The sequence below is a fragment of the Sphaerodactylus townsendi genome, linkage group LG10, assembly GCF_021028975.2.
Source record: "Sphaerodactylus townsendi isolate TG3544 linkage group LG10, MPM_Stown_v2.3, whole genome shotgun sequence".
NCBI lineage: Eukaryota > Metazoa > Chordata > Lepidosauria > Squamata > Sphaerodactylidae > Sphaerodactylus > Sphaerodactylus townsendi.
In genome coordinates this window covers 69,153,578-69,179,182 of record NC_059434.1, presented here as the reverse complement: position 1 = coordinate 69,179,182, position 25,605 = coordinate 69,153,578, and the positions used below count along the sequence as shown (strand labels likewise).

Sequence of the window (25,605 nt, the reverse complement as noted above, 5' to 3'; positions counted from 1 at the left end):
CAGAGCCCTCCTTCACCACCACACTTTCTATTTGGGTCCTGCCTACATCTACGCTAACTAAATCCCCCAACTAGAACCCAAACCCGCTAGAAAGGCCCGTGTTCTGCCCAGTTTTAAACTTCAGAGTCGATGGAATTGCACTTTGCACATGCCCAGAGGCTGGGGCATTTCTTTAGGTTTCTTCACCTCTTCCAAGGCCTGGTTGGAGCTCCGGGATGAAGAAGCGAGGCCAAGGATGCGGTGAGTGCAGAATCACTCCAGGTAATCAAAACAGAAACATGGAAACAAACAAATACAGAGCTGGAAGGGACCTCGGGGGTTATCTAGCCCAACCTCCTGCACCGTCCAAGAAATGAAGCTTTTCCCATTTACAACCAGTTCTTGTCTTCTGGGTAGCAAATGCAATGCTGCTTTCTGTATTCCCAGCGCCTTGCATCAGCTTGCCAGCTTCCCAACGGCCCTGCTTCAGCGTCCTCGCTTGGAGGCGACGGAAGAGCTCGGAGTGGGCGGAGTGGCAGCCGGCAGCTCCTCCCCTCTTCAGGCAGGGGGACCTCCCGGGTTCGAGTCCCGCCTTTCCCTCCTCCCTTTCCCGGTGCAGCCGCTTGCTTGGGTCGCTCCGGTGCAGCCATCAGCATGGCGGCGGTGGAGGCCCGAGTGTGCGAGACGGCGGGCTGCAGCAGCGAGGCCAAGCTGCAATGCCCCACCTGCATCAAGCTGGGCATCCACGGCTCCTACTTCTGCTCGCAGGTAGGTCCAGGCGCCCTTTGCCCGCAGGCGGCTCCCCCCTTGAACGCCTGTGGCCACACTCCCGCGGCTGCTTTTCCTGCTTCCAGATTGATTTCTTTGCCAGGCTGGTCTGTTGCACCTTCCCTCGGCAGCCCGGTGGGTCCCGGCCCAGGTGTGGTGGGGCGAAGCGCGTGCCTGGAGGCCTCTTGCAGCCCAGCCCGGGCTGAGTTCAACGTGACTTGCTCCCAAGTAACTTTGCAACGAGGGATGGCGTCCCTCCCAAGTTTGCCTCCTCCCTTGTTGTTGTGTGTGCAACGCACTCGTGCTGCTTGGAAGGATTTTTATTTTTATTTTGCTCTCTATAGGTGTCCTGGTTTCAGGTAAGCAGCGAACCTGTTGTTTGGTTTCCAAAGGGAGGAAAACGTGAGGAGGGAAGCGGAGTGTTATTTGGGCTTGCACAAGAGAAAATCTGGACATTGGGGGAGAGGGGAGGCTTGTTGCTGCAAGCAGGCTACCGGATTGCTGAAGCAGTTTTCCTTTTGTGTCTCCCCCTCTGCCTTTCTATGTGCAGCAGCTGTTTTCAACTACGTGTTTTAGCTCTGTCATCAAGATTTGCAGGGAGAGAAGGGCTGGGCATAGCTGCGTTTTTATGCGCCCTACAAGGAATGGTTTGGATATTCTGGACATTTAAGTTGATGGCTTTATCTTAGTGTCCTTTAAAAAAAAACCTAGGCTAGGAGATTATTTTTTGGGGACACTGGGTTCCCTGAAACCTCTCAATTTGTCAGTACTTTGGAACATGGTGCCAGGCTCAAGTAGAACAAGCTAGCATTTGAAGAATATGTTATGTTTGCCAGTGGGTAAGTACAGGTTTCCAGCTGTAAGTCTGGGTTTAGGGAACATAAGTTCCCAGTAGAAAATGATAGCTTCTGCTTGCACTTGTTTTTTTTAGGAGCGAATCGGTTTTGGACCGTAAACTTTGGGGAACAGAAGTTCTGTGTCTTTTGCAGTTTCAGCTGTTTGAGCCCATTGAAATCAGTGGGTTTAGAAGGATGTAACTCTGTTCGGGATTATGCTAGTGGTTTGAGTGTTCAACAAAGTGTGTGATGACTCATGATACAACGCAGCGATAGGAACCCATCATAAACATTGATAAAATATTCACACGCACGCACCCACCCCAAGTGCAAATGTAAAGGATAGCAGACAGTATGCAGCTATCCATGCACACTCATTCTTGCACTTCTCTTAGTTCTTGCAGCCTCTGGAGAAATAATTCCAGGTATTATCGAATCCATGTGGAGAAGCAGCTGTGCTGAATGGTGAGCTTCAATGGAGGAGAGACAAGAGGGTGGAATTGACCCGTTTCCTCAGAGCTGTGCTGATTTCACCTCCTTTTCCTTCCTCACTGTAACTCTCCGCCATCTTGAATAATTGGGAATGTTCTTCTGCGCAGGGATTGTGACCCTGGGAATGATGTCTCCAGGAGTCAGAGGAGGCTGCTGGAACAGAGAGAAATGCCATGTTCTCTGCATGGAGTGGTAGTATATTGCCCTGTCCGTTTAAGTAATCTGTCATTCCTTGACAGGACAGGAGAAATATTACAGTTTGTAAGACAAATTGCACAGGGAAACTCATTTTTTTCTTCTTTCGGGCAAAGGTTGGTCTGAGTTACCTAGGTCTCCTATTCAACTACTGACAAGCGGGAGATACCATGAACCCCAAAGACAGTTCTCTGAGACTGTCAGTCATTGTTTGATATTTCAGGAGATGTACAACATAACATAGGATAATCCAATAGAACAGTGGTTCTCAACCTGGAGGTCGCGACCCCTTTGGGGGCCGAACAACCCTTTCACAGAGGTCGCCTAAAACCATCAGAAAACGGTCTTTTTATATTTTACATATACCAATTTTATGGTTGGGGGTCACCACAACGTGAGGAACTGTATTAAAGGGTCACGGCATTAGGAAGGTTGAGATCCACTGAGATAGACTAACGCATGGAATCTTCGATTTAGGTTGTTGTTTTTGTATAGAGTTCTGTTTTAACTTTTGGGGGTGGGAAAAGATTTGGATTAGATGACATTATTTACTGCATTTCTAACACACTTTTCTCCCCAATTGGGATCCAAAGTGGCTTACAACATTCCCTTCTCCATTTTATCCTCACAACAACTTTGTGAAGTAGGTTAGACTGAGGCTGGGTACCCGGTCTGAATTCATCCAGCAAGTTTCCTTTGTAGAATGACAGAGTAGGGATTCTCATAGATTCTAGTCTCTCTAACCACTGTACCATGTTGGTTCTCTGGCATGGCATTATTATTTTATTGATTGAAGCAGTGTGTTGTATGCCAAAAAAAATCTCTGTCTCGGGTGTTTTCAGGTGGAATGTCAACCAGTATAGACTTGGAAAATATTAACTTCATAATGTATTAAAAAAATACCCATCCCTCCAAAAGAAACTTCTGAACATTGTGATTTTTAGAACTGTTCATGATCAAAGTGGTTTACATAGTTTATCTAGTTGACTGAATGGTGGCTCATTATCTGCCATATTTATGGAGGATTTGTTCAGTGTTGTTTTGGCAACTTCACAACTTGAGGTAAAGATTGGAAGTCAGGCCATCATCAAAGACTCTACCTGTGGACCTGCGTCAGCTCCAACTTATAACAGTGTCTCCTACAGAGACTGTTCAACGTGCACAAACTGTTCATTCCATTGTCAGACATTTGCAGTGGGGTTTAACATGGCTGCTGCCTTAGAAACGATTCAAAATTATTTCCTAATTGAAGCAAGATTTTTTTTTGCAGATAACAAGGATTACTGCTCAGTGAAATTACTTGCTAGATTGAAAATTATATTTGGACCCAAAGCAAAGCAGCGGTTGAAAGTTAACTGATCTTCTTAAAGATAACCCATGGGATTAAAAAAATGTACAGTATCTTTGGTTTGCACAGAAGCAGAACAGTACAAAGTAGTATAATAATGTTTTGCATAGGGTCAGCTTCTGCTGGGAAAAGATAATTTTCAAGATTTGAATGTTGAGGAACAAGTGATGGGCAGCACAATCCAGATTATGGGGTGGGGGAGGGGATTGCACCAGGCAGGGCAAGGAAGAGAAAAATTGAAAAACCTTTCTGCCTCCTGAATAGCCCAATTGGGGAAACAGACTTACATCACACTTTTGTGTGGTGCAGGTCTGGGGCCGCAGAGGAGAATATTTCTGAACTGGAAGTTCAGTGAAAACTGACTAAAATCCGCTTCATTCCTTGGAATATCCCTGGCGTGCCCCTCCCTGCACCGGCGTCTGTTTGGAAGCTGGCATAGCTCGGTGGTGGCACCCACTTCCGGGCTCTTTACCCCAACTGCATCCTTGGAGCTTGGAGTGCTGCTAGCATGTCGGCATCTTTACTACTCTCCACCCAGCCGTGATAAGGTTCCCCCCCCTACCCCCTTACTCTGGCCAACATTGATTTGTCCTGCCTCAGTCTGGATTGGACCATGTTCCTTAATGGGTGACCCTGGTTACAACCCCATCATGAGGAAGTCTGTAGTCTCCCAATAAAATGTTGAGAATCCGTTGTCTCTAATGCTCCATTTAGGAATCTAGGCTCACATGAGAAACATTTAGGTACCAGTATGTAGCCAGGTGTAGTCCTTTCACATATTCCTCATAAATGGAAGTAGGTCCTCCAGGTAGATATTGAGATGTGGGGTTTTTTAAAAGGACACTTCTAGAGGAAGGTTTCTGTAAGTGAAAGGTGCCCTGAACTGTCCTCCATGGTCCCAGTGGCATACCATCTATGGAACAAAAGGAGCAATAAGCAGCACCATTCTATTATCACTAGGCAAAGCAGTAGTAACAAAGTACCTGTTATGTGCAAAGAAGGCGCTGTTACTTTGACTTCTTAGATCAGATTTAGAATGTAATCGTCTACAAATCAGGTGGGACAAGAGCCATACTTTTGATTGGTTTGGAGGGCATAGGTGAGAGTAAAATTGGTAAGGCTTGGAAATTTAAGCAAAGTAAACTAGTTTTCTGTAGTCCTAAATTACTGTTTTTAAAGTTTTTTGCAAAGTCAGATGTACTATTTCACAAGTAAAAACATGCTTACTTTCTTTGATGGGAAGAAAAAGCCGTTGGCTACCTTGCACCCTAATTTCAAAAGTTGTCACTTTGATGTCAGTTCTGTGGCTTTCAGTTGCATTCATTTTCTTATTAAATGTTTTGAAGAGCACATGTTTGTTTATTTATTTATTTATTTATTATGTGATTTATAAACCGCCTCACCCCCAAAGGGCTCGAGGCGGCTCACAGGATAGCTGCACATACAACGACAATCAGCAAAACATATCAACACAAGAGTGCAGCTCAATTCATCAACACTTAAAACTTAAAACTATAAAACCCAGTACAGTTTCGATTACATATTGGTTAAAATATCAAGATATCTTGTGTGTGCTCTAAGAAGCCAGTGCAAGAAGATGGCAGAGCTGCAGAAAATAAGCAATAAGAAGTAATACCCTGTTTGTATTCGCATCAAAGTTAATGACCTTAAGCAAATGGGAATTATTTCTTGAGGTGGAAAATGAGAAGAAAATGGAAGAGCCCCAGTGTGGTATCAGAGATGAGAGTAAGAAAAAACAGGTTCGCTGCATCATGTGATCAGATTGAATTTCACCATGATCTTAGTGGTCTTGAGGCAAATATTTGCACATATTATAGTCTTTTAAATGGTTGTGAAGCCATATTCATCAATAGAGATACTATGGAGAGGGGTTATAAATGTGTAGAATTGGACCACCTGCTAGGTACTATGTTTTACTTTGGAAGTGTGTGTGCTAGAGTTAGTAACAAGAAACTAGAACTAGAAATATGGTACCATAGAAGAATATCTCATGAAATTTTGGGGTGTTGAGTAAATGCAAAACAGGCACCATGGTATTTTTATGGTACGAAACGAGGAGCTGGAAGGGACCTCAAGGGTCACCAAGTCCAATCTCTGCATCATGCAGGAAATTCACAACCATCTCCCCCACCCACTCGACACCTTCTCTATGCCCAGAGGAAGGCAAGAAACCTCCAGAATCCCTGGCCAATCTGTCTTGGAGGAAGATTCCTTCCTGCCCCCAAAATATTGATTGGCATTACCCCATTTCATGTATTACCATATCAGAGTAGATAAGGTATTAAATGGGTCTCCGTCAGGAACATGTCTACCTTTCATGTGTTCTCCATGATACACTGATGTTTTCTTCAGTAAATACAGTTGCCACATATACAGTATTGCCAATCGCAGTAGGTTATGGTATGATGAAAACCTTTTCCTTTTAATCCGAACGTTGCCCTCCTGCCTTTTGTTTTACAGGGTACATTTCACCTCATGAAGTGAACATATTCTAAGGCATTATTCAATTTATATCATATTTTTCTAGGAATGTTTTAAGGGAAGCTGGGCTACTCACAAGTTACTGCACAAGAAAGCAAGTAAGCAAAAACTTTCTCTTGCATTTATTTTTATTTATTTATTAGTTTTTTTTATACCGCACTATCCCCAAGGGGCTCTTTTGTCCTATTTTATAGGCAGTCTTAGTGTTTACATTTGACTGGTGATAATTTGAGATGAAAAACTTTGAAGCCTTGAGGAGAGAACTTATTTAGTGTATAAAATTATATCGGCTTATTTATAGAGTTTAACAGATCTTCAAAGTGTTATTTTTGCCAGGTAGGGAAAATAAAAATTGACATTAGAAAGCAGCTTGTTGACTTAAACTTTGTACTACTACACAAAGTCTCATATAGTCACAGTAGGTAGAAGTGTCAGCTACAGATGTGAAGACGCCCAAAAATCTGGAAGAATTGTTCGGGGGGATCCTATGGCTTCAAAATGTCTGTTTCACAGATTAGCTATGTTGGTCTGCAGTAGAACACCTGGAATTGAGTCCAGTAGTACCTTAGAGACCATCAAAATGTTGGGGGATAAGCTTTTGTTAGTAAAAGTTCCTGCACTTGAAAACTTATACCCTGAAAATTGTGTTGGTTTCTAAGTTGCAGCTAGACTTTATTCTGTCTATTCAAAATTTCTGGAAATTTTATCTCTCTGCTACCAGCATATTTGGATGTCCAGTTATAAGTTGGAGAACACTGAACTCTTTAATATTATTATCAAAGACATCATATCTTATTCACTGTTGCCAAAATTATTCACATTTAAACAGTTGACATATCCTTGAAAATATGCCGCATAAGGCGACAAGCAGGTGCTGGAATTATCATTATATAATGCTTTGGGTTATTTTACTTGAAACTTTTCATGCATTTTCAGTGACTAAAACTTTGTCTTAAAAACACATTTCACTTATTCTGAAGGAAGAAAATGTCATTTCATTGGAGCTTTTTTCCAGCGCTCTGTAACATTTCTCATTTTTTCCATTGTGCAGTTTGGGAGGAGGAAAGTTATCCTGACCCCCCCTCCCCAATTTTTTGCTGATCTTTATAGCTCTACAGGTATCTTTAAGCCATTGTTAATTGGATTAACAAAGGCTACTGGACTGGGCAGTCCTGCCAAAGTTCACAATAATTTTGGACTAGTTACTGCTAAGGTGATGTACAGTACCATGCTGTAGCATTTCAGAATACTGAAGAGTCATACCTGAATGTTCTTCCATTTTTAAAAAAGTATTCCCTGCACAAATAAAAGTTGAGACAATCAGGGAGCCATTCTTGTTTGTTTTATTAATAAGCCATGAAACAGCATTCTCCCTGCAGTCCATCTTTGTGAGAATGGGACTTTATGAATGGTCAGTCTGATTTTCAAGCCTTCCGTTTACTGTGATCTGATGTTGTGCTTAGTACCATCTCTCTGTAGAGGCATGCTTGCAGGGTATTCTTGTTTCTTGAGCCGACCCTTTTTGTTATTTATTTTATTTACTCCACCTTTCTCCCCAATGAGGACCCAAGGCAGCTTTCATCATTCATTTCTCATTCATTTTATATTCACAACAGCCATGTAAGGTAGGTACGGATAAGAGCGCATGACTGGCTCAAAGTTACCCAGTGTGCTTTCCATGGCAGACTAGGGGTTTAAAACGCAGGTCTCTCAACACGAACCACTACACCAGACAGGAGAACCTGATTTTTTGAAAAAAAGTTTAAAAGGAAACTGGCAAGCACACAAGCCGGTTTTCTCCAAATTAGATTCAATGAAGACTCTCTGTTCATGATAATAGGAGGTTTAACTCTCGAGAGCTTATGACCTGGAAAGTTTTGTTGGTCCTTAAACTACTACTAGACTCCAATCTTTCTTTTGAATAATAGTTCAGGTTATGTTCCCACTGCAGGTACAAGACAGGAAGGAGCAGAGAGGTTGTTCTCTTCAGTATCTATTCTGGTTTGGTCTAAGTTTATTACACTTTTTGCAGTTCCGATTGCATTGCTTATGCCATCTATATATCACAATTCAATTTCAGTAAAAGCCTGTTACGAGATGCTGGTAGATGGGATTGTTCCTGCCATGTAAGGAACAAGCAATCCTAGAAATAGATTAGAGCGTATTTTAAGGAGAGGGAGAATTAGATGTATTGTTCTTCTTATTAACTTTTCATGTTCCTTTCTAACAGAGTACATTAAACTTTTTGATGTGGGTTGTCACATAACCTCTATGTTGTAACTTGTTTTCCAGAAGATGAAAAAGCGAAGCGGGAAGTTTCTGCCTTGACCGTAGATGGTGATGTTAACACAGATCCTTGGTCTGGCTATCGATATACTGGTAAACTGAGGCCTCATTATCCACTGGTAAATAGCTGAAATGATGCCTCAGTCTTCAATCCCTCCAGCAGTCAAAAAGCGCAGCAAGGAAATTCCATAGTGATTATGCCGTTCCACTTCTCAGTTGAGGGAAATGTCTTGCAAAATAAATTTATGTAACCACCTGCACAGTAGCACAACTCCTACACAGTTCATGCTTGTCATGCCTCCTGGTATTGCAGACAGTAGAAAGTTTAAAAAGTGGCCCAGAAATTGCAAAATCAACATTATTTCAAAAGATTGCAAATGAACTATGCTGAAAGAGAATAAGCGAAAGAAAGGACATGAGAAGATGGGATCCTTTGTTTCTGAATGTTCTATTATGTAATAATTTTGCCTGTAGCTTTCCACAGTATTTTTGATTGGGTGGAAAAAAGTCAGCATATGCCATTAATAAATCTAGTGATATGATTTGTTCAAGCACGTACTGCAATACCTTATTGGATCGCTAGTATGAGAAACTTCAAAGTCTGGTGTGGGATTCGATCTATACAACTGGGCTGTACCTTAAAAGAATAAGGAGAAAAGCTAGGGTAACAACAGCTGTTGACCTTACTACTGAATCAAAAAGCTGACGAATATGTGAGCTATGAAATGAAATACAGTGATAACAAGCAGATATTCAGTTCTAGTGGCCCTATACTGTGTGCTTCATTTATACATTTGGTGTTACTTAGCTACTAGAATTTTTGTTAATTTTATTATATTGTGGCTTTAAGAGACTCTGGACCTTAACTTGAAGTGTCGTAAGATCTCTTGGTATACCGTATAAACTCTTGTATAAGCCGACCCGTGCATAAGCCGACTGCCCAAACCTGGGAAAACTTATTGACTTGGGTATAAGCCGAGGGCGGGCAGAGGGAGTTCCTTATTTGGGCAGTTACATCAGGGAGAGTCACTGCCCAAATAAGGAGCTCCCTCTGCGGGGGTTTGAGGAAGCCCAGCCAGCCAGTGTGCCTCAGGGTTCCCCCTTCACCCTCAACAAGCAGCTTCCCAGTGGCAGGGAGGTTGTCCTGGCCCCACCCCCTGCCTCCTTTTGATGTATAGAAAATGGTGACTCACGTATAAGCCGAGGGGGCTTTTCTCAGCCTTTAAACAGGGCTGAAAAACTCGGCTTATACGCGAGTATATACGGTAGCTTGTCTTCAGTAGTCAGAGCTGAGGGGCTTTGTGGTGGTGGAAAGTGCCACCAAATCACAGCTGACTTATGGTGTCCCCATAGGGTTTTCAAGGCAAGAGACAAAGTAGTTTGCCGTTGCCTGCCTCTGTACAGCAATCCTTTACTTCCTTGATAGTCTCCCATCCAAATACTGATCAAGGCCATCCCTGCATAGCTTCCCATATCCGGTGAGATTGGGCTAGTTTGGGGTATCCAGGCAATGACCAAAGCTCTTTGACCTTGATTTGAATGTGCAAATACTGACTTTGTTTTTGTTTTTTAAGCTGTCCTTACCCATACACTCAGGTAAATAAACCTTACTTTGCTTGTGCTTTCTTTAGATGCCAACACGACCTGTGCCGAGTTATATTCAAAGGCCAGATTATGCTGATCACCCCTTAGGTAACTGCAAATATATTTCAATGTTTAGTTTTTAAGCTTCTGTTGCTTTAGGCGATTCTGAGGGGGGATTTTTTTGTTTCATTATGGAGTTGTTCTGAATGTGCAGATCAAATTGATGGTGTGTTAACCAGCTTTTTAGTGACTTGAAAATAAGGCTGCACAAAGCGATAAAATCCAAGCCTAGTGAGGCTTTGAAACAGAGCTGCTTTTTTGAAGTTTCAGTGTAGCATTAGCTCTGGGCCTGTGTTGAATAATCAAGTTCAAAGCAGGTGGGTGATCCACCACATGGTTTCAACCTCAGTTTTCTCACTAGAGGCATCTTTCAAAAGTCTTGCTCCTGTGTAACCATAATTCGAAGTCCAAAAATGACCAGTAGTTGAATGGTTAAGAGTAATCAAGGAATCACTTGTCCCCTATTTCTATATTAGGAATGCCAATTGTCAAAAGCGGCAAGAGGATTTCTCTTTTTAGTCTACCAGCGTGATAAAACGTTTATAGCTCCTGCGCTGAGGAAGCACCCACGGCATTCGCAGAAGTTCTAGAAATGAGTGTGCGTCTCGTTTTTATTTTAAATGTTTTGAATTTGTAAATATTACAGATAATTCTTTTCAGGTATGTCTGAATCAGAACAGACCCTTAAAGGAACTTCACAAATAAAGATCCTTTCCTCAGAAGATATAGAAGGGATGCGAGTCGTGTGCAGGGTAAGTCCACATGGCAAATGCTGCAAACTCAGTATAGAGATTATGGCATGGATGCTTGCAAAACAATTCACATTAAAAGCAAAGGCGGTTGTACTGTGGGAAGTAGTTGTGGGAAGATAACACGAGTTTAACAATGGTTTGGATTCCCTAGTGACAAAGCCCTTTCCATATCATCTACCCATATGCACTCAACTGCATTTTGGTTTTTTGGTTTTTTTGCATGATTGCCCGTTCAAATCCTGATTGAAAGGCAGAAGTAGAGTGTTCAATTCATATTGATTGATTGATTGATTGATTAGATTTTTATACCACCCCATCCCCAAGGGGCTCTGGGCGGTGTAGAACATAAAATCTCAGTACAGTTTTAAATATAATTGCTAAAACCTTTAAAAAAACAGCTATAAGAACAGTAAGAGGTGTCCAACAAAACCCCATATTTAAAATCCTCCCCAAGAGGGAGGGATGGCGAGTCCCATTAAATAAAGAGGGGCCCAGACGTAAAGAGCCAAAAGAGGGAGGGGGGCACCTTCAGCGGCTGGTCCCTCCAAAGGCTTGGTGGAACAACTCCGTCTTACAGGCCCTGCGGAACTCACCAAGATCCCGCAGGGCCCAGACAGCTGGAGGAAGAATGTTCCACCAGGCCGGGGCCAGAGCCGTGAAGGCCCTGGCCTGTGTGGAGGCCAGCCGCATCATTGAGGGGCCAGGGACCACCAGTAAATTGGCCTCAACCGAATGGAGAGGCTGTGCAGGGACATATGGGGTGATGCAGTCTCAAAGATATGAGGATTTGTAGTGGATTTGAGAGTACTCTTGCTGGGTGAGGATAATTTTACTGTCTGGCTTTAAAGAATTTGGGCATATGTGTATCCTAAAATGTTGTTTATCTGTTGAGCTGCTCCTTTATTGTCAGCATACCTGTTACGTGTCTTGTATTTTTATCATGGAAGCATATCATTGGAGCATTCCAGTGAAGCAGTAATATCTGACATTGCTCTAACAGTAGAATATTTTCTTTTCTCCCAAGGTAGTTAATTTTTTTTTAACGTTGGTAATAAATTGTCCAATGAAGAAGTCTATGGAATGTTTTTAAAAATGGGCACATAAAAACATTGATTCCCATCAACCTCTGGGCCTAGAGAATAAACTCCCCCCTAATGAACCATTCACGCTACTTGGCAGATTTAAATACATCCTAATTTATTGTCGAAGGCTTTCATGGCCAGATTCAACTGGTTGTGGTGTATCAGCGAGGGAAGTCTGTTACACACTGTGACACTGGACACAGTGTGTAACAGACTTCCCTCTGTGATACACCTGTGAAGATGCCAGCCACAGATGCAGGTGAAACGTTAGGAACAAGATCCACCAGACCACGGCCACACAGCCTGGAAAACCCACAACAACCACATCCTAATTTGTTCTTTGTTGCATTGTGATTTTTTTTACAATGGCAGAGTACTTTTGCTGTTCATTAAATAGTTAGAAAATTGGGTGAATGTCAGGCAGCTTCCCTGGCATTAACTAATTGCCCGAAGATTTTACCTTCATCTGCTAATTTCTAGGGTTATGATTTAAGAAGTATCGCTTGTTGGTTTTTGATAAAGTTGTTTGTGGTAGGTTTAATGGTGCAATTTAGTTCTCTAACTTAACCACTGTTACTTGCAACACTTCGTTAGAACTTCAAGAAGTTTTATCAATTGTTAAAACCAGATTTCAACTGGTTTGGCAGTATATGATTCTCAGTGAGTGAGTTCTATATCTTCTTTTTTTTTTTTTTTTGCAGCTTGCTAGAGAAGTATTAGATGTTGCAGCCATGATGGTAAAGCCAGGTGTGACTACTGAAGAAATAGATCATGCTGTACATCTAGTAAGCATTCTTCAATGTGGAATCACAATTCCTGTTGTTATATAATTAATGTTGTCTAATCCATTGTATTTGATGTTACATGTCTTATGTTACTTCTTATTAGTAATTGAGAAATGCATGTCTTAAAACAACCTGAACATGGGAATGCCAAAGATTTGATTATCTTCTCCCAAAATGTCTGCTTCTCTGTGTCTAGTCCTTATTCTCTTTTGAGGTATCCACTTTTAAATGATAGTGAGAAGTTTCCTTCTTCTTTGACAGGCAGCCCCATCCATACCTTGAGGTGTCAGGCTACACAATCTCCAAAAGGGTTTTTTGGCATCGCGGGGAGGAGCACTGAAACCTCCCTGTCACCGAAAAGTCCCATAGGGCTGAAGGGACAGATACAACAAAAAGCGTGGCATAAGTCCAAGAGCTGGTGCGCTGTACTACCAGCCCTCAATCCCAGGAGGGAGCCAACTGAAGTCGGTTCCACCTCAGGAATACCCCAGCCCAACCTCTCCCACTCTGGAATCTGAGTGGGACACAATGCAGCCCTGCTGTAGCCTGGACTTCTAAGTTCTGTGGTGGTAAAGCTGTGAGCCAGCCAGCTGCTGGAGCTTCTCCCCCTTGACAGGGGTTAGTGCCCTGGGGAGGGCAAAGGCACTGGCACGAGGGTGTGCTGCTACCACAGGCTCTTTGCCTCTCCCCCCTTTGGATGGGGCTGCTTGGCTGCAGGGTATATGCATAAACAACACCTGTAGAACTATGCATAGCCCTAGTCCTTGGCGCTGCATCACTGGTTCCTATGTCAATACATTTTTGAGGAGACTGTAAACCAGGTGTCTTCAAACTATGGCCCTCCAGATGCTGATGGACTACAATTCCCATCAGCCTCTGCCAGCATGGCCAAATGGTAGCGCTCATGGGAATTGTAGTCTATGAACATCTGGAGGGCCATAGTTTGAAGACCCCTGCTGTAAGCATTCTGATGTGACACACCCATTTACATTTTGTTTCCCTTCAAGTGAAAGTAGTGGTATGTGATTTTAGCATGTCTTATGTTACACTTCTTGAGGGCCAAGAAACCTGAGAGTATGCTAACTGAGAGTAGCAAGCAGCAAAGCAAATACTTGCTTACATGAGTGCACTAATACATTTATGTTGTGCTTTTTACTGTGTTAAAAGCACTTCACATACATTAAACTAGTAGTTTTTCATAAACATACATGAAGCTTGTCTGTTACTATATCAGACCGTCCGTCTACCAAGGTCAGTATTTTCTACTCAGGCAGCAGCTTTCCAGAGGGTTTTGTGCATCACATCCTACTTGATCTTTCTAACTGGAGATACAAGGAATTGAACCGGGGACCTTCTACATGCCGAGCAGATGCATGGACACTAAGCCATCGCCCCTTTCTTATAACATGAATTGGTATCATCACTATATTGCAGAGGGGTGCTGAAAGTGGTGGCTTGGCTTGCCTGATATATGATTGGCAGCAGTGAGCTATAATTCAAGGACTTTCTGATGTAAAGCTTAGCCTGTCAGATAATCTTTGTGCAGTGCAAAGGCTCTGCGCCGTCAGAATGCTGATTACACAACAGGTTACTGGTGGAATTCTATGCTTACTTTCATGTAAGTACTGTTGGTTTCAGTGAGGTTGTATATTTATATAATTATGCTTGTGGTCAATGTGTGTCTCTTCAAAAACTCTTGTCATTGTGTAAGAGTAATATGAATATTTTAAAATTTGTTACAGGCGTGCATTGCCCGAAATTGCTATCCTTCCCCGCTGAATTATTATAATTTCCCTAAGTCTTGCTGTACATCGGTAAATGAAGTGATATGCCATGGAATTCCAGACAGGCGGCCCTTGCAAGAGGAAGATATTGTTAATGGTAGGAACTTTGAAAGAGGTTAACTGTAGTATCCTCCTAAGACAGTGATGGTGAACCTATGGCACTCCAGATGTCATTGGACTACAATTCCCATCAGTCCCTGCCAGCATGGTCAATTGTAGTCCATGAACATCTGGAGTGCCATAGGTTTGCCACCATGATCCTAAGACAATGTTAATTATTTGGAGGGACTTTGCCATTGGACAAATTATAATCAATGTTATTTTATACTGATTCTCCCCCCACCCCTTCAGTTTTCTATTTCCATATTACCTATGGAAAATGGTTGATCCTGAAGATTTTTAAACAAAACTCTATTGAAAAATTCTTCAGACTTCATGTTAATAGAGTTTCTCCTCTTGGCCAACTATATAACTTGGAAAACAAGGTTTTTTTAATGGTACAGAATTTTATTGTTGTATTTTAGCAGGTTTTTTGGAAGAGCTTCGCAGCTGCTTCCACGATTTTTTATTTAGCCCTTTTGGCAAAGCAGGATGTAGATTTCTAATGTTGATATTGTTCTTTTCCCCCCTACCCATATAGATTACTAACAAGCTCAGGGAATTTGCTCACTGCTTATTGTAGCCTTTCAAACTGTTTGCTGTTTGAGAAAAAGGAATTGGATAATGGTCTTATTGTAGACTTCAGTTGTATCTGCCCAGGGACGATTCCCTGTTTTGGTCTCACTGCTGCTGTGAATGGTGACCTGCATTCCCCCTGCCCCACCTCTAGCAGACTTCTTACCATCTTTATTGGTAGTTTGTACCTCACTATAGTGCTTTCATATTATAGTAATATATTTACTACTGTCATCTTTTTTTTAAAGGGCAGAAAGCATGTCAGCAGTGTTGGGGGTAAATGGTGGGTGGGAGGTCTGGAAGTTTTCACCTTCTCTAGCACAATTTTCCCAAACCCACTTTAGGTACAATCTTTTAGGAAGAACTTTGATTCTTGGTGTTGCTGGTGCTTATGAATGCTGGCACAGTGACTAACTATAAATGGTGAGAAAGGATACATGGGATGCATGTGCGAAGGAGTGCTCAATACGTGGGATCTTAAGAACCATGCAACGTTCTTGGTGTTGCAGGAATATATCTTAATGTTTAAGTATGTTGTGGGAGAAGGTACCTGAGAGAATGCAAGCATTCTGCTTGGACTGTATGCTTTCATGTATTTCTTTGCCTTCTAGCTCATATGCAGGGATTCAAAGTTCACAGTGGCTTGTCCAGTGGTTATTCTGGAATGAGTGACTTGAATCTTGACACTTACATTTAGATCAGGGGTCTGCAACCTGCGGCTCTCCAGATGTTCATGGACTACAATTCCCATCAGCCCCTGCCACCATGGCCAAATGGGCTGGTGGGAATTGTAGTCCATGAACATCTGGAGAGCCGCAGGTTGCAGACCCCGATTTAGATCCTTTACAAAGTTCACTTCTCATCCCAGATGCCATCTCAAACTTGATATATTGCCTTGCAAATCATTGGTCCATCTAGCTCAGTACTGTCTGCTTCAGTGAGCAGTAGCTTTTTACAACCTTGAGAAGAGAGGGCTTTTCTGGCATCTGCTGGATGAGTTCTATTTTTACCTGGACATGCTGTGGGTTGAGTTGTAGGATTCCCTGGATGCAAAACCAGGTGTTCTGTTGCATGGTGCTGCAACCCAGTGTTTTGCGGGCCACAGAATAATTCAGGGTTTTTACTTAATTCCATCTCTTCATCCATATTGTGCCCATCATAAGAACATACCTGTGGTATGACACCTAGCCATTTTGATTTTGGTTGGGTAATCACTTCCAGTGCAGTTTTATGAAGAACAACCCTGTGCTAAGCTCTTTGATATTAGAGGGCTTGGACTGGAGTAACTCACTCTGCATCAGTTTGCACTGTTTAGGTTGGATCCAGATTTTCCACACACGAGAAAGGGAGGAAGCAATTCTTTCTGATCATTAAAAAGGCTAAGATGGGAATTGTGGGAGCTACATGAAAAGCCATCTGTCACTCCAGATGTTATGGACTACAATTCCCATCAGCCCCTGCCAGCATGGCCAATTGGCCATGCTGGCAGGGGCTGATGGGAATTGTAGTCCATAACATCTGGAGTGCCAAAGGTTCGCCACCACTGCCATATGAGATGGAACTGGTGGAATGAAGGGGGCTTGGCCAAGAAGAGGACTTGGCCAACACTGGGTGGGTTCAAGCCAATGTATTTTCTTTCCCTCTTGATGCTTGCTAGCTTTATGGTGTGCAACAACTACCTTCTTATGCTTTCAAAAGTGGGAACACAGCTACAGTTTTGTTTTTCTTTTTGCATCCAGTGGACATTACAGTGTATCGTAATGGTTATCACGGGGATCTCAATGAGACATTTTACGTTGGGGAAGTTGATGAGGGTGCAAAGAGATTAGTTCAGACAACCTACGAGTGCCTGATGCAAGCCATCGATGCAGGTAAGGGATTGCTGGTGTCACTCGCCTCACTTCTCCTTCTTGAATGTTGGATCTCTGACATGTCAGTGGTAGGACTCGGGAGCCCTTGGCAGCTGCCGCCACTTCCAGTTCTCTTAATCCCAGATCATGTCTTGTGCCAAATTGTCGTGGAAAGCTGTAATTTTATTTCATCCAGTCCTATTGAACAGACATTTGCAATAAATGGTTTACCTCCTTTTGAGCTAAGCCTTAGGTGGAAATTCTTCCATTAAAATTTAAAACTGTTGTGCAGGATTTCTTGCCAGACATCTGACTGACACAGTGCATTTATCATGCCAGCACTGTATTGCTTTTGCATAACGTTGCTTTGTGAGAAATGCAGAATAAACAAGGGTCATCAGAAGCAAGCTCAGACACTTAAATCTGAATTGTTTGCTTGCAATTTTTAAAAGTACATTTCGGATTCTGAAAAGCGGAGTCAGCAGCTGTTCTTCCACCCTCTGTTAAAATGCATGAATTGAGCTGGGGTGTGTGTGTGTGTGTGGGGGGGGGGGGTTCCCATAAAACATTTGACATGTTCAAGGGTTTATTTTTTTTTAATGATCTTGTGAACACCAGACACTGAAAAGTTAATAACCCAAATTAACTTTCTGAGGACAAAAGCTGTGACTAGAAAAGCATGCTCAAACAGTTGCCAGGGAATGAATAAGTTTGTGTTTTTATGTAAGTAGTCAATTCCATCATAACTATCCCAGTTCAAGTACTTTACATTTTGTTTGAAGTATTATATCAGAGGGATCCCTTCTTTAGATTTCTCTTGTCACAAAGTTTAGTGACTGGATGCAAGGAACTGTATATTGGAATGCTGTATTTTATAGGGTTTTTAGCTGTTTTAATCCTAATAGAGCCATAAGTTTATTATATTGTAAATTGTTAATGTTTTAAATTGTGCTCTACTTATATTAATATGTTGTGAACCGCCCAGAGCCCTTCGGGGGAGGCTGTATACAAAACTAATAAATAATAATAATATATAAATTCAAATGCAAATAATGACCTTTAAAAGTTGACTGTGGGGGGTAATCTTTGAACGCCTGTTAGTAAAATAGCGCATGTCTTACCTTACAGTAAAACCTGGTGTCCGATATAGAGAGTTGGGAAATATTATACAGAAGCACGCTCAAGCCAATGGATTTTCAGTGGTTCGGAGTTACTGTGGACATGGGATCCATAAACTTTTCCATACTGCTCCCAATGTGCCACATTATGCCAGTAAGTATTGACAAAATGTCAACTGCGTGCTAGCTTTACTAGTAATTAACAAATATAAATTATTTCCTGGTTTTGTAACAAAATTCTATATTCCATTACTTGTGAATACTTTTTGAATTCATGTTACTGAAACGATGTTGAGAGGGTGGGAAATTTACCAAGGTTTGGGTAAGAGTGAAAGGTGGTCTTAATCTCACTGTTATAGAACAGTGATGGCGAACCTTTTCAAGACCGAGTGCCCAAATTGCAACCCAAAACCCACTTATTTATCGCAAAGTGCCAACACGGCAATTTAACCTGAATACTGAGGTTTTAGTTTAGAAAAAATGATTTGGCCCAAGGCGCACATTACTCAGGAGTAAGCTTGGTGAAGCAACAGTGTAACACTTCGAATGGGTGAATCACGACCCTAGGAGGGTTAATCAGAAGCAAGCCCCATTGCCAGCAACCGAGCTTACTCCCATGTAAAGGATCGTGCCCAGGCTAGCCTAGATGTGTGTGTGTGGGGGGGGGGGGTGATTTTCCGTCCCCCCACATGATGCATGTGTGCCTACAGAAAGGGCTCTGAGTGCCACCTCTGGCACCCGTGCCATAGGTTCGCCATCACTGTTATAGAATTATTATTATCCTTATTTTGATGGTATTGATTGCCAATATGGAGCCCACCAATGTGTTTCCTGGCACCCACTTTCTTCTTTACTGAAACAAAAAAGCAATCCTGGCTTCTTCAATCTTACTGGGGTAACAGGTATCATCTTTGTTAGTGGGGGAATGTAAAATGACTAGCTATGCAACATCCTTTCCCCCAGCACACGTCTCTCTTCAAACCTAACTATTTCTTTGTGATGCAGACACACCGTTCAAGTGAGCATTTTTCCAGTGCTATGTTTTTAGAAACCATACAAGCAATTCAGCTTCCCCAACATTATCGTGCTTTTCTTATTCCTCGCTTTTCTCCATTCCCAGAGAACTATTCCCACTCATTCTGCTTTCTTTTCAGAAAATAAAGCGGTTGGTGTAATGAAGCCTGGTCACGCGTTTACAATAGAACCAATGATCTGTGAAGGTAATTCTGCATTTGACTGAACTTCATGTAGGACAGAGCTGTCCAACTCTGGCGCTTCAGATGTTCAGGGACTACAATTCCCATCCACCCCTGCTGGCATGGCCAGTTGGCTGATGGGAATTGTAGTAGTCCATGAACATCTAAATGCCAGAGTTGGTCACCTCTGATGTAGGAGCTCCAATAAGCTGGGCTTGACTTGAGAACTGGGCAGAGGTAGCTGTTTTTTCTGAATTGGAAATAGCTAGTTTTTCCTCAGCCCAGTCCCAAATTAAGAACATAAGAACTAGCCTGCTGGATCAGACCAGAGTCCATCTAGTCCAGCACTCTGCTACTCGCAGTGGCCCACCACGTGACTTTGGGAGCTCACGTGCAGGATGTGAAAGCAATGGCCTGCTGCTGCTGCTGCTGCTCCTGAGCACCTAGTCTGCTAAGGCATTTGCAATCTGAGATCAAGGAGGATCAAGATTGGTAGCCATAGATCGACTTATCCTCCATAAATCTGTCCAAGCCCTTTTTAAAGCTATCCAGGTTAGTGGCCATCACCACCTCAACTGTTGGTAGTATTAAGATAAAATGAATTCCAAACACCAATCACACGTTGCGTGAAGAAGTGTTTCCTTTTATTAGTCCTAATTCTTCCCCCCAGCATTTTGCTCCAAAATATAGAGCAAGCGGAGACATTACCTCTTTTATTAGAAGAGAATAGTTGCCCCGTCACTCTTTCAGTTGTGAAATTTTATGCCTTTGCGATTGATTTTGCAGCTTAGTTTTTTTATTTTTTATATTTTATATTTTAGGGATCTGTTTAAAGCTAATAGGTTAAGAAACAGTATGTGATTCAGAATGGGAGGTAATTCATATATATATCATTTCATCAGATTACCAGAGTTTGAATCTGTGAGTCCCATTGAACTGCAAGCTGTGAATGTTAGATCCTTTCACTAGTGCAAGGCTGTGCTTTGGGTAGAACAAAGTCATGAGATCCAACTCATGGGATACTCATTCTGTGCTCTACAGCCTCTTTAGACATTGGGCAGTTCTGTTCTGTTCGACAGCATCATTAATAGGCTTATAGATCCTTTGCTTCATGGTAATTTGCAAGGGACACATTATTCTGGGACAAATCAGTTTTATCCCTTTCATCTGCACTTCTGTGTGCAACGGCTGCTGTATCTTAGTCATCAAAGAAAATACATTAAAAGATGAGTTAGTTATGAAACTACATTTATCATTATGCATTAAATATTCAAAATGTCTTGTATGGATCTTAGCTTTAATTTGACATTGAACAAGAGTCACTTGTAGAAGCATGCATATGGTTAAATATATATATGTCTCTTACTAGATGCCTGAACATCACTAATAGCTTTCTCATTTGCTAAATGGCGAAAATAGACTAGGAGATTATCTTCTTTCTCCCCCAAAGCTACTGCCTTCACCTTTAAAAGATCCAGTGTTTTCTGGACAGAGAAGCCTGCGTAGGAAGCGATCTAGTCATGGGACAGTAAAGGAGAGAAAGGCTTATTCCGCACATGCAGAATAATACACTTTCAAACTGCTTTCAGTGCTCTTTGAAGCTGTGCGGAATAGTAAAATCCACTTTCAAACAGTTGTGAAAGTGGTTTGAAAATGCATTATTTTGCATTTGCGGAAGGGGCCAAAGAGTAGCAAGGAGAAAGAGTAGCAAAGGAGGGAGACTATTGAAGATAATGCATAGCTGGCATTTGGCTAAAGAAAAAGATCCAGGTACTGACCTGGATGTCAAGGATAGCTCAGTCTCATCAGATCTGGGAAGCTGTGCGGGGCCAGCCCTAATTCTTGGATTGGAGACCACCAAGGAAGTCTGCTGTGCAGAAAGAGTCAGGCAATACCAAACCATCTCTGAGTGTCTCTTGCATTGAAGAAGAAGAGTTTGGATTTATATCCCCCCTTTCTCTCCTGTAAGGAGACTGAAGGTGGTTTACAAGCTCCTTTCCCTTCCTCTCCCCACAACAGACACCTTGTGAGGTAGGTGAGACTGAGAGAGTTCCAAAGAACTGTGACTAGCCCAAGGTCACCCAGCAGGAATGTAGGAGTTCAGAAACAGCTCTGGTTCACCAGATAAGCCTCTGCCACTCATGTGGAGGAGCAGGGAATCAAAACCAGTTCTCCAGATTAGAATCCACCTGCTTTTAACCACTACACCACACTGGCTCTCTACGGTCATTCTAAGTCAGCTGCAACTACATAGTGTTTTCCTCCACCTTTGGTAGAATATTATGTAACTGCTTTCGTCTTGATATTTGCGTATTTTAGCTTGTCTTTCTCCAAAACCAAAGACAGTTTTGCTTTTCTCACTAAGAATTCTGATGCTGAGTTTTAATCTTTGTTTTCGTTAGGTGGGTGGCAAGACGAAACGTGGCCTGACGGCTGGACGGCAGTGACACGTGATGGCAAGCGATCTGCTCAGTTTGAACACACTCTTCTGGTCACAGATACTGGGTGTGACGTTTTAACCCGGCGGTTAGATAGCATTCGTCCTCACTTCATGACTCAGTGCTAACTGAAGCCAAGCGGCAGGGCCTGAACCGAGCGTCTCTGTACTATGCATTTTAGTAAAGTGCAGGCTAAAGGGGAAATTTTTATCACCTGTTTTCCTCTTGTTGACAGTAGGTGAGAGCAATTCAGCCTTGCATTTCCTGATGCAGATGATTGGAAGCAGATTGGCTTTAAGAGCATTTATCTGCCCTCCTGTTACCCCACAACATTGTTTGAGCTTTTTTTAAAAAACAGCAACACAATTTTGTTGTTCTTTATGCTACCCCTTGTTTATTTTCTCAGCTGGGCTTTGGCAGTTCAATCATTGCCAAAGTACCTGCTGGCACATGTACTTTTTCACTCTGGGCGAAAGGTTTCGGCAAATGGGCCTCTGCTTTTACAAACGACACCTGAGATTTTAAAAACTGTTTCTTGTTACAAAGGCAACCCCCTTGCTTAGCTACTGCTGAAAAACACTGTTTTAATGGGCTGGGCTTTTGTCTGCTTAGAATTCAAAGGAGGGGTTGTGTGCTATAATAGAAAGTGTTATCTGTTGCCTTGTCAAGTGTACCTGCTGAATTTTCTTCTGCCTTTTCTGCTTCCACGCTCTGTTGTAACAATGTGGAAGTATCACACTCACCTGTTAAACGGATGGGCCTGTTTCTCTTTGGCTGACAACTGCAAGAGGTGTTTCTTTGTTCATGGAGGAGATGAAATTACCGAGTCTCTGCCTGGCATAAGCTTTCACCAAAATGCAGCCTCTCAAAACGGGTATTACTTGACAGCCAATGATGCTCCAAAGGTTTGTGTTGTTGTTTTTTTAAATGCTAACAAAATTGAAATAGGCAGAGTTCTTGTCCTGTAATACGTATTCTCTAATAACAGGAATGTCCCAAAGACATTGGGCTGATTTTGGGGTTTTCTTTTCAAACTTAATTGACTTCTGTGTGTTTCTCTGGTCAAGTGGTTCTCTGCTGCGGAGCCCTCTTAGATCTGTATGGGACTGCTTGTGATTTAAAAACAATGTGTTTGGGACCTGGTAAATCAGGAGTTGGATCTGAGGCGGTGGTGGTGGGGAGCTACCCATCCACCCCTTTTCTATGGATACTCTGTAGCGACCAAAAATCACCTCACTGCAGATTATGGGGAGAGAGCTTCCACTGCTGGCCATGAGAATAACTCCGTGTGCAGTGGATAAATTACAGCTGCATTGCAGAACGTGCATCAATGTCATGTTGCTGCCTCCCCCCCTCCCCCATATTATTTCAGGCATTGGAGGGAAAGAGGAAAATAGCCCAAATATCCACAGCAGCTATTTCACCAAAATAAAATGATTTCAGTGGTGTATAATGCACTTGAAAGAACCTAGAACTGGACAGTCACACCAATCAAAGAAAAAAACAACAACCCAGGCCAGCTTCGGCAACAGTAATGGCGGTGTAATTTCCCCACTTTCCCACATAAATTTGTTGCACCGATGTGGATATTATGCTGCTGGTGTGGTCCACTGATGGATTAGTTTGGTTTTCTGCCATTCCTCTTTAATCCTAAATTCTGTAATGAAAGGGATTTACTGTATTTTTAAAGTCTTAATACCTGCTTTATTCTTACAGTGCCAGAGGGTGGGAATCAGATCAAGTCATCAAGTCATGGGCGTAATATGTAGATTCTAGGCTCAGTGTCTGCTCTCTTATCAGGCAGGAGGATTGCAAGAAGCTAAGAACCCCCCAGCATCAATAACACTTAACTTCACTAGGGTATGGGTTTTTGGTGTTTTTTTGCAGAATGAGTGCAGATGTGACTTTAACTGTACGAAACAGGTAGACCCTACAGTCTACTTCTGCCAGCACATGTGCGGGGCGGCTGTTTTTTCACAGCTTCCCTATTTCACTGCAGAGCATCCACTTCACGTGCAGTACTGTTTCGGGGGGCAGGAGGGGTTGAACCCTGGAAGCAGCACTAGGTGAGGGCTTACAGCCGGAACGAGAAAATTCCACTCTTCGAACCAGTCTCAGCTTTTTCTCCTGAGTGCCTCAGAATTTGTTTTTCTTGAAAATGTACCGTTGGGATCTTTTCATTCTATAATGTTGTTTTAGGAACAGTAAAGTGACGGAACTGTTACAAGCACTTGGGTGCAAGCAGAGATTTTAACAAAACAGGCCGCAATTCTTGAGTGGATACGTATGCAATGCATTAAGGAGATTAAAAGACTGGATGGTTAACCTACAGCAATCTATTGTTCTGCTTCCTTTAAAGTGATGTTTCCTCTGTTTTAAAGAGAGTTTTCACAATTCAGCTGTGGTAGAAAATACATGTTGCCACTTGGGCAGTCTGTACAGTTTTTCCAACCAGCCACTAAAAATGTTAAACGTTCTACATTTCTTTCCCCCCTTTTCATTGAAAGCAGACGCCAGTAGCCAAATCAATCAGGAAAAAGCATTTGTTTTAATGAGCACTTTCCTCAATTATCTCTACCTAATGTTTATTCTCCAGTTTGCAAACGGCTGAGAGGGCTTTTTACAACATGAATGCAGTTCAGGTACAGAAATGTAAGCCAACTATACCTATTAAGAAGAAATAATCACTGAAAGAGCTGTTGCCTTTGACTCATCCCCCAGTCTGAACAAAGCATTACTAAATGGTGGAGTATCTGTTTTGAATCTGGCCGAACACTATGTGATTTGGTAGAGAATTATGGTGAAGAGGGAAGAATCTTAGATCTTTCACGCTTTAGTCCTGTGTCTAGTCACTGAAACCTGTACCACTCCTACTGGGCAAGGGCACCTGTTCTTTTCTGTTACAGGTACTGAACTTCACGCCTACTTTGCTCTCAACAAGGTTTTGGTAATCCCAGATTACAGGTTTGGGCATCTTTCAAATGAAAGAGATGTTGTTTACTTTTAAGGGGGTTAAATGAGAGAGTTCCAACTATAATGGCAAGGCTAAAACTTAAATCCTTGTTCAAGAAACTCAAAATGAGGTGTGGGCTTTTTTTTTTTGTTGAATTGCATCTTTCCAGAAAGCTTCAGCAATAAGAGCATTTCCACAGATGTAGATTCTTTTTAAATATTTTAGCAGCTGTGACTTAACAGTCCCTTATATACACATTAGGGATTTTTTTTAGAGACCTGTGTGTTTTGCACTTGCTAATCTGAAACTTGCACTCAAAAGAGAACACGCTCAGCACAGCCTTCTCTTGTGGTGAAATAGCCTGACAATGATTTTCCTAAATCATTTGTATCAGATTTGAAGCTATGTAATTTATTAATACTGTCACCAACTATCAAAATAGCCTTAATTAAACAGCATTGAGCTGTGTGTGTGCACAGGAAACTACTTGGTTTTACAAGATTCATCCAGCACAGTTTTGCAGAAGAAGTCTTCTTTAGGAAACCTTTAAAGTTCACGTAAACATGTCTCGCTGTAAAATCTGCAACTAAAGAGTTAAACGCCTTACCCATAATAACCAAAACGGTGAAGGGTAAAATTTTAAACTCTTTAGCCAGAGAACTATGCAGCAGGTCCTCAGCAGCCCTTAACTTTTTTCACTTCCAATGATAAAGCTTACTCTCCTACAAATGAAGCAGAGGATTGGCACATTCCCTTCTGTGTTGCATCTAGTCACCTGTACACAGTTGTCTTTATGTGTTGTAAATTCTCATGTGCATCTATTAACAACATTGGTTAAAAAAAGGTAATGAAACCTGCAGAAACAGGACAGGAAGAAAGGGGGGCAAAGCAAAAAAGCAGGACATGGTAGATGAAAATTAAG

At 42.2% G+C, this 25,605-nt stretch overlaps 1 protein-coding gene across 1 annotated transcript; it reads left to right on the top strand.

The window, feature by feature from the left end:
• The first annotated feature begins 565 nt into the window (after positions 1-565).
• METAP1 (methionyl aminopeptidase 1) lies at positions 566-24,061 on the top strand. Its single transcript, XM_048510134.1, has 11 exons — positions 566-747; positions 6,167-6,218; positions 8,413-8,525; positions 10,038-10,098; positions 10,711-10,802; positions 12,586-12,669; positions 14,412-14,550; positions 16,868-16,999; positions 18,107-18,250; positions 19,251-19,316; positions 21,695-24,061. The coding sequence occupies exons 1-11, from the start codon at positions 634-636 to the stop codon at positions 21,856-21,858; spliced, it is 1,161 nt and encodes a 386-aa protein (XP_048366091.1). The 5' UTR covers positions 566-633; the 3' UTR covers positions 21,859-24,061.
• Positions 24,062-25,605: the final 1,544 nt, after the last annotated feature.

Coding starts and splice junctions, on each gene's coding strand:
- METAP1 (XM_048510134.1), top strand. CDS start 634: ATGGCGGCGGTGGAGGCCCGAGTGTGCGAGACGGCGGGCTGCAGCAGC. Junction 748..6,166: donor GCTCCTACTTCTGCTCGCAG/GTAGGTCCAGGC, acceptor ATATTTTTCTAG/GAATGTTTTAAGGGAAGCTG. Junction 14,551..16,867: donor AGAGGAAGATATTGTTAATG/GTAGGAACTTTG, acceptor TTTTGCATCCAG/TGGACATTACAGTGTATCGT.